At 42.1% G+C, this 13,724-nt stretch overlaps 1 protein-coding gene across 1 annotated transcript in view; it reads left to right on the top strand.

The window, feature by feature from the left end:
• The window catches only part of Ca5b (carbonic anhydrase 5B), a 53,596-nt gene that overhangs the window by 9,894 nt on the left and 29,978 nt on the right, over window positions 1-13,724 (top strand). Inside the window, exon 2 of the mRNA XM_005358763.3 lies at window positions 3,794-3,988. Coding sequence (XP_005358820.1) covers window positions 3,847-3,988 — 142 coding nt within the window. The 5' untranslated portion in view covers window positions 3,794-3,846. The remainder of the gene's footprint in view (window positions 1-3,793; window positions 3,989-13,724) is intronic.

The following is a 13,724-nucleotide window of genomic DNA, read 5'->3' on the forward strand; positions in this document are numbered from 1 at the left end:
CTGTCACTGCTGGTGTGACTCCTCTCTCCTGTTCTCACTAGGCACATAGTTACTTCTGTGTGACACCTCTCTCCTGTTCTTACTGGGCACCCTGTCACTGCTGGTGTGATGCCTCTCTCCTTTTACTTGTGTGTAGTCTTCCTTCTTCCCTCTAGTTCAAAAGGCGCAAGATCAAGGACAGCGGTACAGAAGAAAGAGTCAGCTCCTAGTCTCTGGATGGCAGGGATGTGCTTGAAGAGGGAGAAAAGGCTGAGGTCACATTCTTGGCCTCCTTGCTTTGGCACTGAGTGGGTGGGTCCTGATACCGGTTTTCTGTGTGTGTATTTTTACTTTTTTTTTCCATCTAACACTCTCTTGGGAAGAAGCGTTCAAGTCTGTAGTGAAATACATCTGGAAAATCTCCCAGCTTTTCTTCTTATTTTGCGCCTCTGCTCCCTAGTCAAGACCAAACTGTCGGAAGCTGTTTCTTCCATCCGAGACAAGAAACTGTAGGGTTTGCTGCATCTTTCCCTGTTTCTGTGCTTTATAAGATACGATTGTTAAGGTAAAAAGTCACACGAAATAAAACTAACTTCTTTAAGTGAAAATCGCAGTAGCATTTAGAATGTTCACAGTTTTGTATAACTGCCCCCTCTATTTAGTTAATTAGTTCCAAAATCTTCCATCACCTCAAAAAAAAAAAAAAACCCTTCTTCCTAGTAAGTGGCCAGTTGCTGTTGTCCCTTTCACTTACACCCTAGCAACCAGCAATCTGCCTTCTGTTTCTCTAGTTTCCTAATGTCAGTACTGCATGTGCTTTCGTGTCTTTATATAAGACAGCGCATTTTACTTTACAGTAGCTGAGAAACCCCCCCCACTCTGTTTCAGCTGTGACATGCAGCTGATGTTAGGTTGGGTTTTGGTAGTCATTCTGAGCAAGATTATTTTACATCCGTATTTATAATTACTGTGATGCCTGGGTGTGCGTGTGCACATGTGTCAGGGTGAGGGGACAAGTTGTCCAACTTTCTGGAATGCAGTTTGGTCTTTCCACCGTGGGTTCCTGGGATCCTAACTCAGGTCCCCAGGCTTGTATGGCAAGCACCTTCATCCCCTGGGCTATCTAGAGCTCCCCCAACCCCTTTTTGAGATAGGGTCTCTTGTAGTCCAGGTTTTGAATTTCTGATCCTCCTGTCTCTGTTTCCAAAGTGTTGGGACTCATAGGCATGAAACACTACCTTGGCTTTGATCAATATTTTTCAATCTTCAAAATACTCAGGGCCCAACAGATGTTTAGCAAGTCATACCTTTCTCAAATCTGGCACGGAATGCATTTGAAGGAGAACTGAAGGGCCGTTTCCTTTAAAAAAAAATGTATTTGTTCACCCCAATTTCCTTATTTGACACAAACATGGCCTAATGGCATATTTTTTTGTTTAATCAGCAGTGGTGATTGAGTGATTAAATAATATGGAACTTTATATGTAAGTTTGCTCTACTTAGCATTTCCTGTCAATGTGACACAGACTAGGATCACCTGAGAAGTGAGTCTCACGTATCCTTATCAAGTTGTGTCTGTCCCTGTGTCTTGGCTATTAATTGATTCCAGAGGATCCAGCCGACTGTGGGCAGAACCATTCCCTGGGCAGGTAGTCCCTGGCTATCTAAGGAAGCTAGCCGAGCTTGAGCCAGAGCAAGCCATCAGGCGGCATTCTTCCATGCTATCTGCTTCCAGCTCGTGCTTGACTTCCTGCCCTGATTCCCCTCAGTGGGGGACTAGACTCTGGCAGTGTAAGCTGAAATAGACAGCAACAGGGATGAAACAGATTTCTTTCCCTCTAGCATCATAACATATAGCGTGAATCAAGATTGTTTTAGTGACTTCTGTCCCTCCTTTGAATCACAGTAGCCAACAATAGTATCTGGAACAAAGGAAATTATAATAAACGTTGAAACGGCGACAAAATGTTGAGAGATTTCCCACCCTTGAGTGTCTAGACTGGAATGATACTCTGGTAGCTTCTAATTTCCATCGGGATCTTTTAGGTTCTATCAGAAGAGACAGGAGCTGCTTCTGGGAAAAGGCATATAAAAAATATAGACAAGCCACGTGGTCTGAGGGTATAACTCTGTGCCAAAGCACTTGCCTGGCATACCTGAGACCTTGGGATATGTAATGCTGCAACAAATAAAATAAAATAAAGTAACACTAGGAAAGACCCTTATTACTGTTCCAATACATGCGGGCTGCCATGCCGCAATTCTCAGCTCTTAAAATTAAAACCTAAAGCCAGGTAGTGGTGGTGGCGCACGCCTTTAATCCCAGCACTTGGGAGGCAGAGGCAGGTGGATCTCTGTGAGTTTAAGACCAGCCTGTTCTACAGAACAAGTTTCAGGACAGGCACCAAAGCCATACAGAGAAACTCTGTCTCGAAAAACAAACAAGCAAACAAACAAACAAACAAAAAATAGGATCTACAATTCGCCCCCACAAAGAAACCTGCTCAGGTCCTCAATCCCATGCTTTATTTTTGTTAAACTGTGTGTGTGCAGGTATTTTGTCTGTGCGTATGTCTGTACATTATGTGCATGTAGTGTCTAATGGAGTCCAGCAAGAGGGCTTTGGATTGCCCGGAACTGGAGTTACAGATGGTTGTGAGCCACCATATGGGTTCTGGGAATCAAACTCTGGTCCTCCAGGAGAGCAACCGGTGCTGTTAACTGCGGAAGCATCTCTCCTGTCCCCAAACCCATGTTTTCTTAAGGCCTTGCCCCTAAGAAATGCAGCTCTGACTGAGACAGACACAGGCGCTCCCCCTAGGGAGCTTAGGTGCCGGGGAGAATGGAGCTGCAATTGTATCTCTGATCAACTGCTCACTTCAACTGTGATAAGCAACAAGAGGGGGATCGGCGAACCCGGGGAGTGTTCACCAGGGAGCCTTTAAGGAAGTGGCTCTGTGGTCAGGCACATAAGTGATAAGCAGCCATTAAGCAGGTGCAGAAGGCAGGAATATGTTTGGGCTTTAAGCAACTTGTTTGCTTGTTTTCTTTTCAGAACTTGTCTGCTACAGGGATAAGAAGGAGTCTTCAGGAGAAGTTGGTGAAGCAATAGTGGAGCAGGGGTGAGGGACCACTGGAAGGGAAATGTTCAGAGTTCAGGTGCCATAAACTGAGGACTCTGGTGAATACCTCGAAAAGCTTTGCTTCGGAGCCTGTCACTGTGACTGTGTGTGGTAGAGACAAGGTTGAAGACTTACCATTGTTCGTTTTGTCTGTGTTCCCGAGCCAGTGTTACACTAAAAACTGGCAAGAGCCACAGATAAACTTAAACTTAGATTTCAAAACAGCCAGAGCTGTTTTGGCAGGATGTATGTGCTGGTTTTTGTTATTTGTTTTTTTTTTAAGCAAGCCAGAAACAATTTTAAAAAAAAAAATTCAGACTGCCTGAAAGGAGTATTAATCGTTGACTTCTTCCTGCATATAAATACCATACTGAGTAAGTAATTAGGATTTGAGGGAATAAACTTTCTTTTAATTTTGAGAAACGGTAGGTACCTCAGTCTTTATTTATGTGTGTGAAGGAGAATCTTTCCTCTGGGCCTCTAACGTCTGCCAACTCGGAGGGAATGGCCAAACTCTGAGTCAGTCCTCTGAACCCTGCTTACCACCAAGGCACTCAGTTTGAATCAACTCTTGCCTCCCATTCGCCCCACCCCCACATGGGGGTGGGAACGAGCTTTCCAGCGCTCCTCTCGGAGCTGTCCTCGGGCTTTCCACTCCTGTGGTGTTTAGCTTTCCTTCCTCCGTCCTGCAGGTTTCTAGACTCTCTCGAGGCGTGTAGCCACTGCTGGAGATTCCAAGCTGACGATGCCGCTGATGAATCACCTGAGAGTGATTCTGCATGCATCTCCATGTACATTGCTGTGGAGAAGGTTCCAGGTTCCGAGGTCTACGCCACGGAGGTCCTGCAGTCTCTATACCTGCACTTACAGAACCCGGAACCGAGCCTGTGAGTACTCCAGTCCTTTAAGAGTAAAAAGGTCGGCAGGGAAAAAAAAAAGAAATTTACACACTTTAAGAACTATGCGAGTTCCAGGGCGGCCACCAAAGCTACAGAGAAACCCTGTCTCGAAAAACCAAAAAAAAAAAAAAAGAACTATGAACATGCCCGGCGATGTTGGCGCACACCTTTAATCCCAACACTCGGTAGGCAGATCTCTGTGAGTTCGAGGCCAGCCTGGTCTACAGAGTGAGTTCCAGGATAGCCAAGGCTACACAGAGAAACCCTGTCTCAAAAAAACCAAACCAAACCTGTGAACATGACTGTAATGACAGCAGACATGGAAAGTTCTTTTAGATCTTTATGCTAAATGATGTCACTTTGAAAGTAGACAGGGCTATGAAAATTTGAGATGTCTTGAAGGCTGATCTCTTACTATTTTTTTTTTTAAAAAAACAACTAAGGTTGACACACAGACTGCAAACTGTTGCAGTGTGTCTTACATTTATAGACTTTGCATATTAAATTTTGCAAGTGGGTCATTGTCTTCGTGCCCTGAACGAAATATTCTGTCTGGAGTTAGAAATCCCAGAGTTAATTCTAGCGGACCAGCTTGCCAGCGTGCGCTCTGCTGTAAACACGTGAGCTCAAATGAGGTAGCAGATGGTCTTTCAATGCCCTGTGGCTCCCTTGGAGGCACAAGCTATTGCCCATGCTATGGTGTTGCAGGGCTTCTTCCCCCCTGGCGTGGGTGCAGGGCTGTGGGCGAGTGTGTTTACTCCCTTGTTCTTTGTAGCAACCTACCCCCACCCCAGTTAGAAGAACCAAAAGTGTCTGTAGACATTTCCCAGTGAGTTCTAGGGAACAAAACTGCCCTCTGGATAAGAACCACTGAGATAATGAGGAAAGATGGTGTGTGCATTTGTGTTTATGGGCAGATGAAGTAGCTAAGTATAGCACTAAAGAGAAAATTTCCACTATCAAAAAAAAAAAAAAACTTTTCACAGACTTTTTGAATGTTGGCCTGCACTGAGATCTAAGTTTCTCCCTGAACCCATATATATATATATATAATTAAAAGATGGGCAAAGAAGATAATGCTTGCCAAAATGGTGTTAATCTAGCTTAAGCCCAGGATTCTGAAACTGCTCCACAAATCTATTTTAACTGTAAATTCCCTTACTTGCCTTCAGTACTGGGTGTCTTCTTAATAAAAGAAATTGGCCTGAGTCATAAGAAATTTCTGGTTGCTGGGTGTGGCTTCCTACAAGCATGCCCACATCCTATCCAGACTGGCTTACTGTGAATTCTGGTACTTTGTGGTCGAAGGCCTAAGATGGAAACAATTAGTCATATTGATCCAGCTACTAAAGTTTTCCTCTTTTTTGTTGTAGCAGAAGGTTGAAAGTTAACCATCTACAATCCTGTCTGCGTGTTATTAGCCAGCGTTCGGCAGGCAGAAGTGGCAGAGAAGGTCGATTTACCTTGAATAATCTCTCATGTATCTTAATAAATGAGAAGTTAATGTTCTTCTTTCTAAGTTAGGGGGTGGGGAATGGGGCACATTTTCCATTTCTTTGGCTCTTGGCATGTAACACTGCCCCAGACTGTTTTCAGGCAGGAGAATGTTATGGCCTTTGTTGCCCCAGTGAGCAAATTTCCTCCTCTGCCGGCTGTCCTTCCCCTGCTTAGCTGTGAATTGTAAAGACCACACTCATTGTTTCTGACAGCTCGGAGCCCCACAGAAGGCCGCCTAGACCGACACAAGGGGTTGGCAATGCCTAGCCATCCAGTTCTGGCAGCTCCTTTTAGGATCATGTGTGTTCCTTTTTAAAAGATTTGTTCATTTTATTTGGGTGTGTTTTGCCCGCATGTGTGTCTGCGCAGTGCATGCATGTAGGGGAATGTCTTTGGAGGTCAGAAAAAGGAACCAGAGTTACAGATGGTCGTGAACCACCATGTGGGTGCTGGGAAGCAAACCCAGTTCCTGTGCTAGAGCAACGTATGCTGTTTGATCCCTGGAGCCACTTCTCTAGACCCCATAGTGACCATTCTTATCTTCGTCGCCTTTGTCATCGTCATAGGTTCGGTGCTATCTCAAATCTTCAACTATGACCATTTTATGTGTTGTTTGTCTGGTCTAGTGTAACACAGGCTGACTTTCAGCTCACTAAGTAGCCCAGGATGGCCTTGAAATCTTGATCTTCTTCCTGTCTTAGTCACTGGGAGTGCTAATATTCAGTCATGCACCGCTACACCCAGCTTTCAAATCTGGCCATTTTAAGGTAATGTAAAACAGAACACCGAATAAAAGGGAAGTGGGAGATTGTGGCAAATTCAGAAGCATTGTGCTAATTGCCTTCCACCTTTTTTCTCTGTTCAGTAATCATGGGCTGTCTATTCAAATTACTGTTTGCTGTTTTCCCCAGATGCAGTCAGTAATTCTTGAGGACTTAATAAGCTATATGCCCATTACCCAAGATGAAAACAAAATCACTTTCATTCAGAGTGCCATTTAGCCTAATTGTTTCATTAAAAAAATTAGGCATAATATCTTAAAACATAGGAAAATGAATTTGATGATTTAGTAATTTTTAATTTAATGAAAGTTATAAAGAAGATGATGGAGAATAAAAATGGTACAAATTTGTAATTACATCAATGATGCATTGTATGTAATAACAAATTTGTACCATTTTTAATGCCCTTGATTTTCCTACATTTATTTGTTTGCTGGTTTTTTTGAGACAGGGTTTTATGCAGCACAGGCTGGCCTCAAAATTGCTTTGTAGCTGAGGCTGCCTTTAAACCTTACTTTGGTCTTCATTTCTTGAGTGCTGGGATTATATCTGTTCATCAACATACTTGGCTTCTTTTTTTATATAAGGAAGAGAAACATTGGAATTATTGAACTGCATTGTATGAAATATAGCCACTAAAAATATGAAGCTACAAAGATAAAAACAAAAGAAAAGAAATAAAAGACAAACGGGGAAAGGAAAAAATGTAGTCACTAGTCTCATGTATTTACAAGTCAATTTAAATTCCTTAAGATTTTATAACCATGTGTGCCTAATAATTACCATGCTGGACGTTTCCATCTTCAGAAGAAATTCTGCTGAGCATTCCTGTATGGGGTTTTTACATTGTTCTATTACTTCTCTATTTAGTTTTGAAGAACACAAAGCCTGGACAACAACATTTATGAAGCTTGCTTAGCGGGGCTGGAGAGATTGCTCAGCACTTAAGGGCTCTTACAGAGGACTAGCACCTACATTGGGGGGCTCACATCTACCTATAACTCCATCTCCAGAGGACCTGACACCCTCTTCTGGCCTCCTAAGGCCCACACATACAGCACTTGTCAGACATAGACACAGATACATAAGTAAAAATAATTAAATAAGTAAATTAATCTGAGGGGGTTATTTAGGTGACTCTCCTGTAAGAAATTCATACTTACACTTGAGTATGTCTTATTATTTTCTGGTTTTTTCTGTACTTAAAAATATATGTTGAACCAGGAGTAGTGGTACATGCCTTTAATTCCAGCACTCAGGAGGCAGAGGCATTGAATCTGTAGGAGTTCAAGGCCAGCCTTGTGTACGTAGTGAGAGTTCCAGGACAGCCAGGGCTACATAGCAAGACCCTGACTCCCCCAAAATATAATCATCTATGTTAAAAATGTCTTTTGATAAAATTCAGTTCTGTTAAAATATTTGTTTTGCTGGGCAGTGTAGATGGTGGCCAAAGCTGGTTCTAGTAACCCCAGAATCACCAAACAAACACATTGAATAGGCAAAAATAAATTAATAAACACATTTAAGGGTTTGCTTTTTTACCTTTATTTTATTTTTGTTTATGTGTACATGTGTATTCGTGCCACATGTGTGGCTGCCCTCTGAGGCCAAAAGATGGAATCAGCTCTGCTGAAGCTGGAGTTCCAGGTGATTGTGAGTTGCCAAATGTTGGTGCTTAGAACCAAGTTTGAGTCCTCTGCAAGAACAGCGTATTGACATGATTTTTTAGATGAAATTCTGAGGCCTTCAGCACATTTCCAATCAATAATTGATTAATTTTTACATTACCTTGTGCTAGAGGACCTGGCAGACCTGTATGGGATCAAATGTGTGTTATGTACGTGGGATGATACATATTCCTGACTGTATCTTGTAACTGGATAAATAATGAAGTAAAAAAATAAGTCATTAACATTAAAATAGTTTAAATAAACTACTTGCCTTGAGTTGTTGAGGGAAATGTCTATATTTCAATATACACATCAATTCTGTGTTAAAGTCATTAAATATTTTAGTATATTAAAAAGAAGTAATTAAAATTAGTTTAAGTAAAAAAAATAGCATGGAGCCTTCTCTTTAGTCCATTTAAAGTTTGACATAATGGCTCACACTTGTAATTTTAACACAAGCATTCAGAAATCTAAAGGATTATGAATCCTGGCCAGCCTGAGTTACATAGTGAGACCCTGGCTCAAAAACAAACCAAACAAAAATTCACTGATAACTCCTGGGTGATATAGGCCCCGGATACTTCAAACTGGATTTGAGATTGAGAGCTTCTTGGAATCTCTTGGTGATCTTGGGCTTATCTTCAGCTCCCCAGGACTAACAAGAGGACCTGGAGCTAAGCATAGGAAATGGGGGCTTTCTTCCCTGTACTAATAATGGCATGTGATTAGTTAGTCAGTTCAGCATCAGTTTTCTCCACAACCCTGGTAGTCCAGCAAGTCAACCTCTGCTTCTATGACTGTTAGTAATGCCTTAAGGAGAGCCTATGTACCCCTGCAGTAGCGCCTTAAAGAGAGCCTTGTATCCCTGTATAAGGCCAAAGCCTTAGAAGATGGTCTTTGGTTCCGTAGGAAAAGCACAGCCCCCATGACAAAGACAGGCTAGAAAGCCAGTGAGGGTGGAGAGCAGTGCTGCCCGGCAGGTCGGGGAGAAGCCACAAGGATCATTCTCCGTTTTCTAATGGGTTAGGAAAGGGAAAGGAAACTGACTAATTATTGTGATATGTTTTATTTAATCCAGTATATTCTGGATGTTGATGTCTTTAACATGTAATTACTCTAAGGATTATTCATAAATAGTGCTATTCAATAGATGTGCAATGTGAGCCACAAATATGAGTCATATAGGTTAATTCTGTGTTTTCAAATAAAAGCTAGAAGGATGGTTCAGTGGTTAAGACTGTTGGCTGTTTGCTCTTCTAGAGGGTCTAGGTTCGATTCCCAACACCAGCATGGTGGCACACAACCATCTATAACTGTAGTCTCGGGACATCTAACATTTTCTTCAGGTATATGCAGGTACCAGGCATACACACGGTACACAGACATATGTGTAGGCAAAACAGACACATATGCAGTGAAAGCATCCATATACATTCAATAAATAATAAATAATTTAAAAGTACAAATAAATAGATAAGTTAATTCTTTTACTGTTTTTAGTTAACCTAATATATCAAAAATATTGTATTTCTAACATGAAATCACTATTAGAACTATAAATGAATTTTTGCATGATTTTTGTGCTTAGCTTTCAAAGACCCTACGGTCATTGATTTATAGCACATCTCAGTGTACACTAGCTGCGTCAGCTAAGTGGGTATCATACCAAAAACTCAGTTACAAAGAGGGACCAGGGCAATAACTGGAGCTATTCTAAATTTAAGCATAAAGAGCCTAAGGATAGAAGGTAGGAGAGTTGGGCGAAGGGAAGAGATTTGGATCTCTTTACAGGCTGTCTTCCTGTCCCAAAGTTTTCTGTGCTTCCAGTAGCCCTGTCCTTTTAATCTAAATTCCATGTAGATTTGGTGTCAATAATTTATAATCTCCTTCCTCATGTTTTCGGTTTTTTTTAAATACTCTGGGTTTCCTTCAGACAGTTTCCCAACTGCTGTCAAGTCTTGCTTCAGAAGGTTCCAGCAACTTGTGTCAGGACTGCTTTCTTTCTGGGCAACAGCTGTAACACCCCCTCCCACCACCACCTTTAATTTTTTTTAAATGAAAATTCCTTTTAATTTCATGGATTGGGAGAATTATTATTGCAAAAACATCCATATTATCCAAAGCAAATTACAGTTAATGACTGTCCATCAAGGTACTAATGGTGTTCTTTAGGAAACTATAAAAATTCCTAAAAACTCATGTCTGGATTTGAGATTATAATTACATCATTTCCTCCTTGCCCCATCCCTCCAAATTCTCGCATATATTCCTCGCTATTTTTCAAACTCATGGCCATATGTATATTCCTAAATATGTAAGTACAACCGACTCAGTCTGTATTATGTTCCTTGTGTGTATGTTTTCAGGATGACCATCTGGTATTGGATCATCACTTGGTATGCTCTTTCCTGAGGAAAACAATTTTTCCCGCTCTTAGGGTTCCTTAGTTGCCTGTGTCTTTATCTAGGGTTGAGACCTTGTGAGCTTTCCTGTGTCCACCATAGCACATCTGTTGTTGTCACCTTTATTCAGGCTATGAATAATTAATTCCATCCATAAGAGTGCCACCTTCATGATCTTCATACTGCTCTTTCTCTTCTTAATTTGAGCCACAACTACTGATTGAAAGCCAGGTTGGCTTGCAGAATAGTGGAAGGGGCAGACAGTTAAGAAAACAATGCTGACTATATCTGTGAATAAAGATTAGAAGGGTAAGTCAATGTTGTGATTAAAACATGTCTGGGTATTGTGGCACACACCTTTAATCCCCGCACTGGGGAGGCAGAGGCCAGTGGGTCGCTGTGAGTGTGAGGTCAGCCTGGTCTGTGATACAGAGTGAGTTCCATGATAGCCAGAGATACATAGTGAAACCTGGTTTTTATAAAAAGATATGGGATGAGAACTAGAGGAAACTTTGCTAAGGAGGGAACAATTAAGCCCAAGGCCTAAAGATAATGGGAGTCATTCCTTGAACTGAATGGGAGGATTAGTTTTGTAGAAGGAACAAAGGGGCTAAGGCATGAGTGTGCTTCTCATGTTTCAAAGGCTGAACTAGCAATAATACTCTTAAGGCTGGAGAAATAGCTGATTGCCGCGAACTGAGTGCATCTCCCTTAAATTTGTATGTCGAATTCTTGACATCCCAGTGATGATGATGTAGGTGATGTGGCCTTTGGGAGGCAATGAGATGAAGAGGACTCTGCTCTTATGAATGGGATAAGTGCCCTTTTATGAAGACCAGAGAGAGATGACACCAGGAAGACAGAAAGTAGCCTTCAACAGACACCACATCTGTGGGTGCTTTCTGTTGGGCTTTCCAAACTCTCGAACTCTGAGAAAGCATTTATTTGCTGTGTTTATAAGCCCACCCATTCTATGATATTCTGTTATAGGAGCCCACAGAGCCCACACTACACCAAAGCTATAAGGAATAAGAATTGAGGACAAATGTATGGTCTACATGGAATCTAAAAGTTTGAGGGTCTGAAGAGATGCATGTAGTACACAGCCATGAAGGCAAAACAACCATATGTATAAAAATTAAAAAAAAAAATAAATCTGTGGTGACTTGAATAGGAATGGCCCCCATAGACTTATGTGTTTGAGTGCTTGGCCCATAGGGAGTGGCACTGTTAGGAGGTGTGGCCTTGTTGGAGGAAGTGTGTCACTGTGGAGGTGGGCTTTGAGGACTCATATGCTCAAGCTATGCCTAGCGTGGCGGTCTCTCCTTCTGCTGCCTGCAGATTAAAATGTAGAACTCTCGGCTCCTCCAGCACCAAATCTGCCTGCACACTGCCAGGTTTCCTGCCGTGATGATAATGGACTAAACCTCTGACCCAGCCAGTCCCAGTTACTGTGGTCATGGTGTCTCTTCACAGCAATAGAAACCCTAACTAAGACAAGACAAACATAAGTGTTGATGTTTATTGGCTGCAGAATACACACACACACACACACACACACACACACACACACACACACACAGTTCTGGGCTTTGAACCTACAGTATCATGGTATCATGCCTGGGAGATGAACATTCTACCACTGAGCTAACACCATAGTGATTACAAATCCTATGAACAATCTGACTCTACTAAGTTGAACTGCATTTGACACAATCATTGCTGTTTTATTTTCTATAAGAAATATGTGAAGATAAAAAACCTCTTAGCATGCAACATAGTCTTCCTATTTCAAGGGAAATCAGCAAGTACCAGTAAATTATCCCCATCTGCTTTTAGTTTCGAAGGAGAAAGAAAGGGAGAGAGGAGGATGAAAACTCTGAGTGTATCTTTTGAAAACAAGCGCTTGACCAAAAGCTGTCTAAGAGGACAATGAGCAGGACTTCCCACTCTCAGTGGTCTAGAGCAGTAAAAGGGGAGGGGAATGGGGTGAGATGAAGTCTGATGGAAGCTGAACTTGCAAAGCAGAAGTTACCAACTGAGTCCAGCATTATAATCGCAAGAGGGCAGTTGAAGGAGCAGGCCCAGCCTGGTTTTCCTGAGCTACTGATTGCTTGTATGGATGTGAGAATTTATAGTTCCCATTTTCTGAATGAAATGTTGAACAGTTCAAGGTGACTGAGGACGTTATCTTAGGGACCTGATAACTGGCATTCCAGTTCTTCCATGATCTTCACAGGACCCTCACCTGTTAGCCTTTATTTGATGGTTTTGGTTTGGTTTTAGTTTGGTTTGGTTTGGTTTGATTTTGGCTTTTGTTTTGTTTTTGTTTTTTTGAGACATGGTTTCTCTGAAATTCTGGTTTCAAGCCCCAGCTATCCTGGAACTTGCTCTGCAGACCAGGCTGGACTTGTTGGCTTTTTAACTTTATGACTTCTCAGGTTATGGGCATCTGAGGATGTCAGAGGTGCAAGATAGGTTTCCTTGGGCCAGGAATTTTTGAAACTGATTGGGCTGTGAACCAAACTTTTGAGTTTGCATGTGGCTTTTTTGGTTCTAGGTGAAGGTTTCTCAATTTTGGCACTAGGGACATTTCCCGTAGGATAATTCTTGCTTTGCAGAGCCTGTCCGTCCTGTGCAGGGAAGGGTGTGTAGCAGCATCTCTGGTCCTTATCCAGTAGAGGGCAGTAGAACCCTATGCCAATTTTGTCTTGCATCTTCTGGAAACTCAAATGTCTCTTAGGGGACTGAATTCTTCCTCCTGTTGAGAACTGGTCAACACCCTCAGGAGGACGCCATATCTGCCAGGACACTTTTGATAAAAGAAAATCAAGGAAACAAAAGATAAGACTTGGTGAAATATCTTCTCTACAATAGTGAACCCTAGACAAGATTCTGGTTTTGTGTCAGTAGGAGGATGAGGATGACACCAACATACATGGGGAGATTTTCCTGGCTCACAACACAGCTGTCTTAACCAAGCCCATAGAGTCGGCAAAGGGACAAGAAGTGCAGGGCATTGCTGCTAACTTCTGTCCATCTGTGTTACTCCTGCTTTTTTATGGCTTTATTTTTTATTTATATGCAGAGGCCAGAAGGGGGAGGCCAGAAGGGGGAGGCCAGAAGGGGGAGTCAGATTCCCTGGAGCTGGGGGTTTATGTGCTTGTGCCCCCCCCCATATGGGTACTAGGAACCAAATTCAGATCCTCCGCAAGAGTTGCAAGCGCTCTTAACCAGTGAGCCATCTCTGTTGCCCCGTGTTTCTACTCTTTTTCTTTTTCTTCTTCTTCTTCTTCTTCTTCTTCTTCTTCTTCTTCTTCTTCTTCTTCTTCTTCTTCTTCTTCTTCTTCTTCTTCTTCTTCTTCTTCTTCTT

Source organism: Microtus ochrogaster, chromosome X (genome assembly GCF_000317375.1).
Source record: "Microtus ochrogaster isolate Prairie Vole_2 chromosome X, MicOch1.0, whole genome shotgun sequence".
Lineage (NCBI taxonomy): Eukaryota > Metazoa > Chordata > Mammalia > Rodentia > Cricetidae > Microtus > Microtus ochrogaster.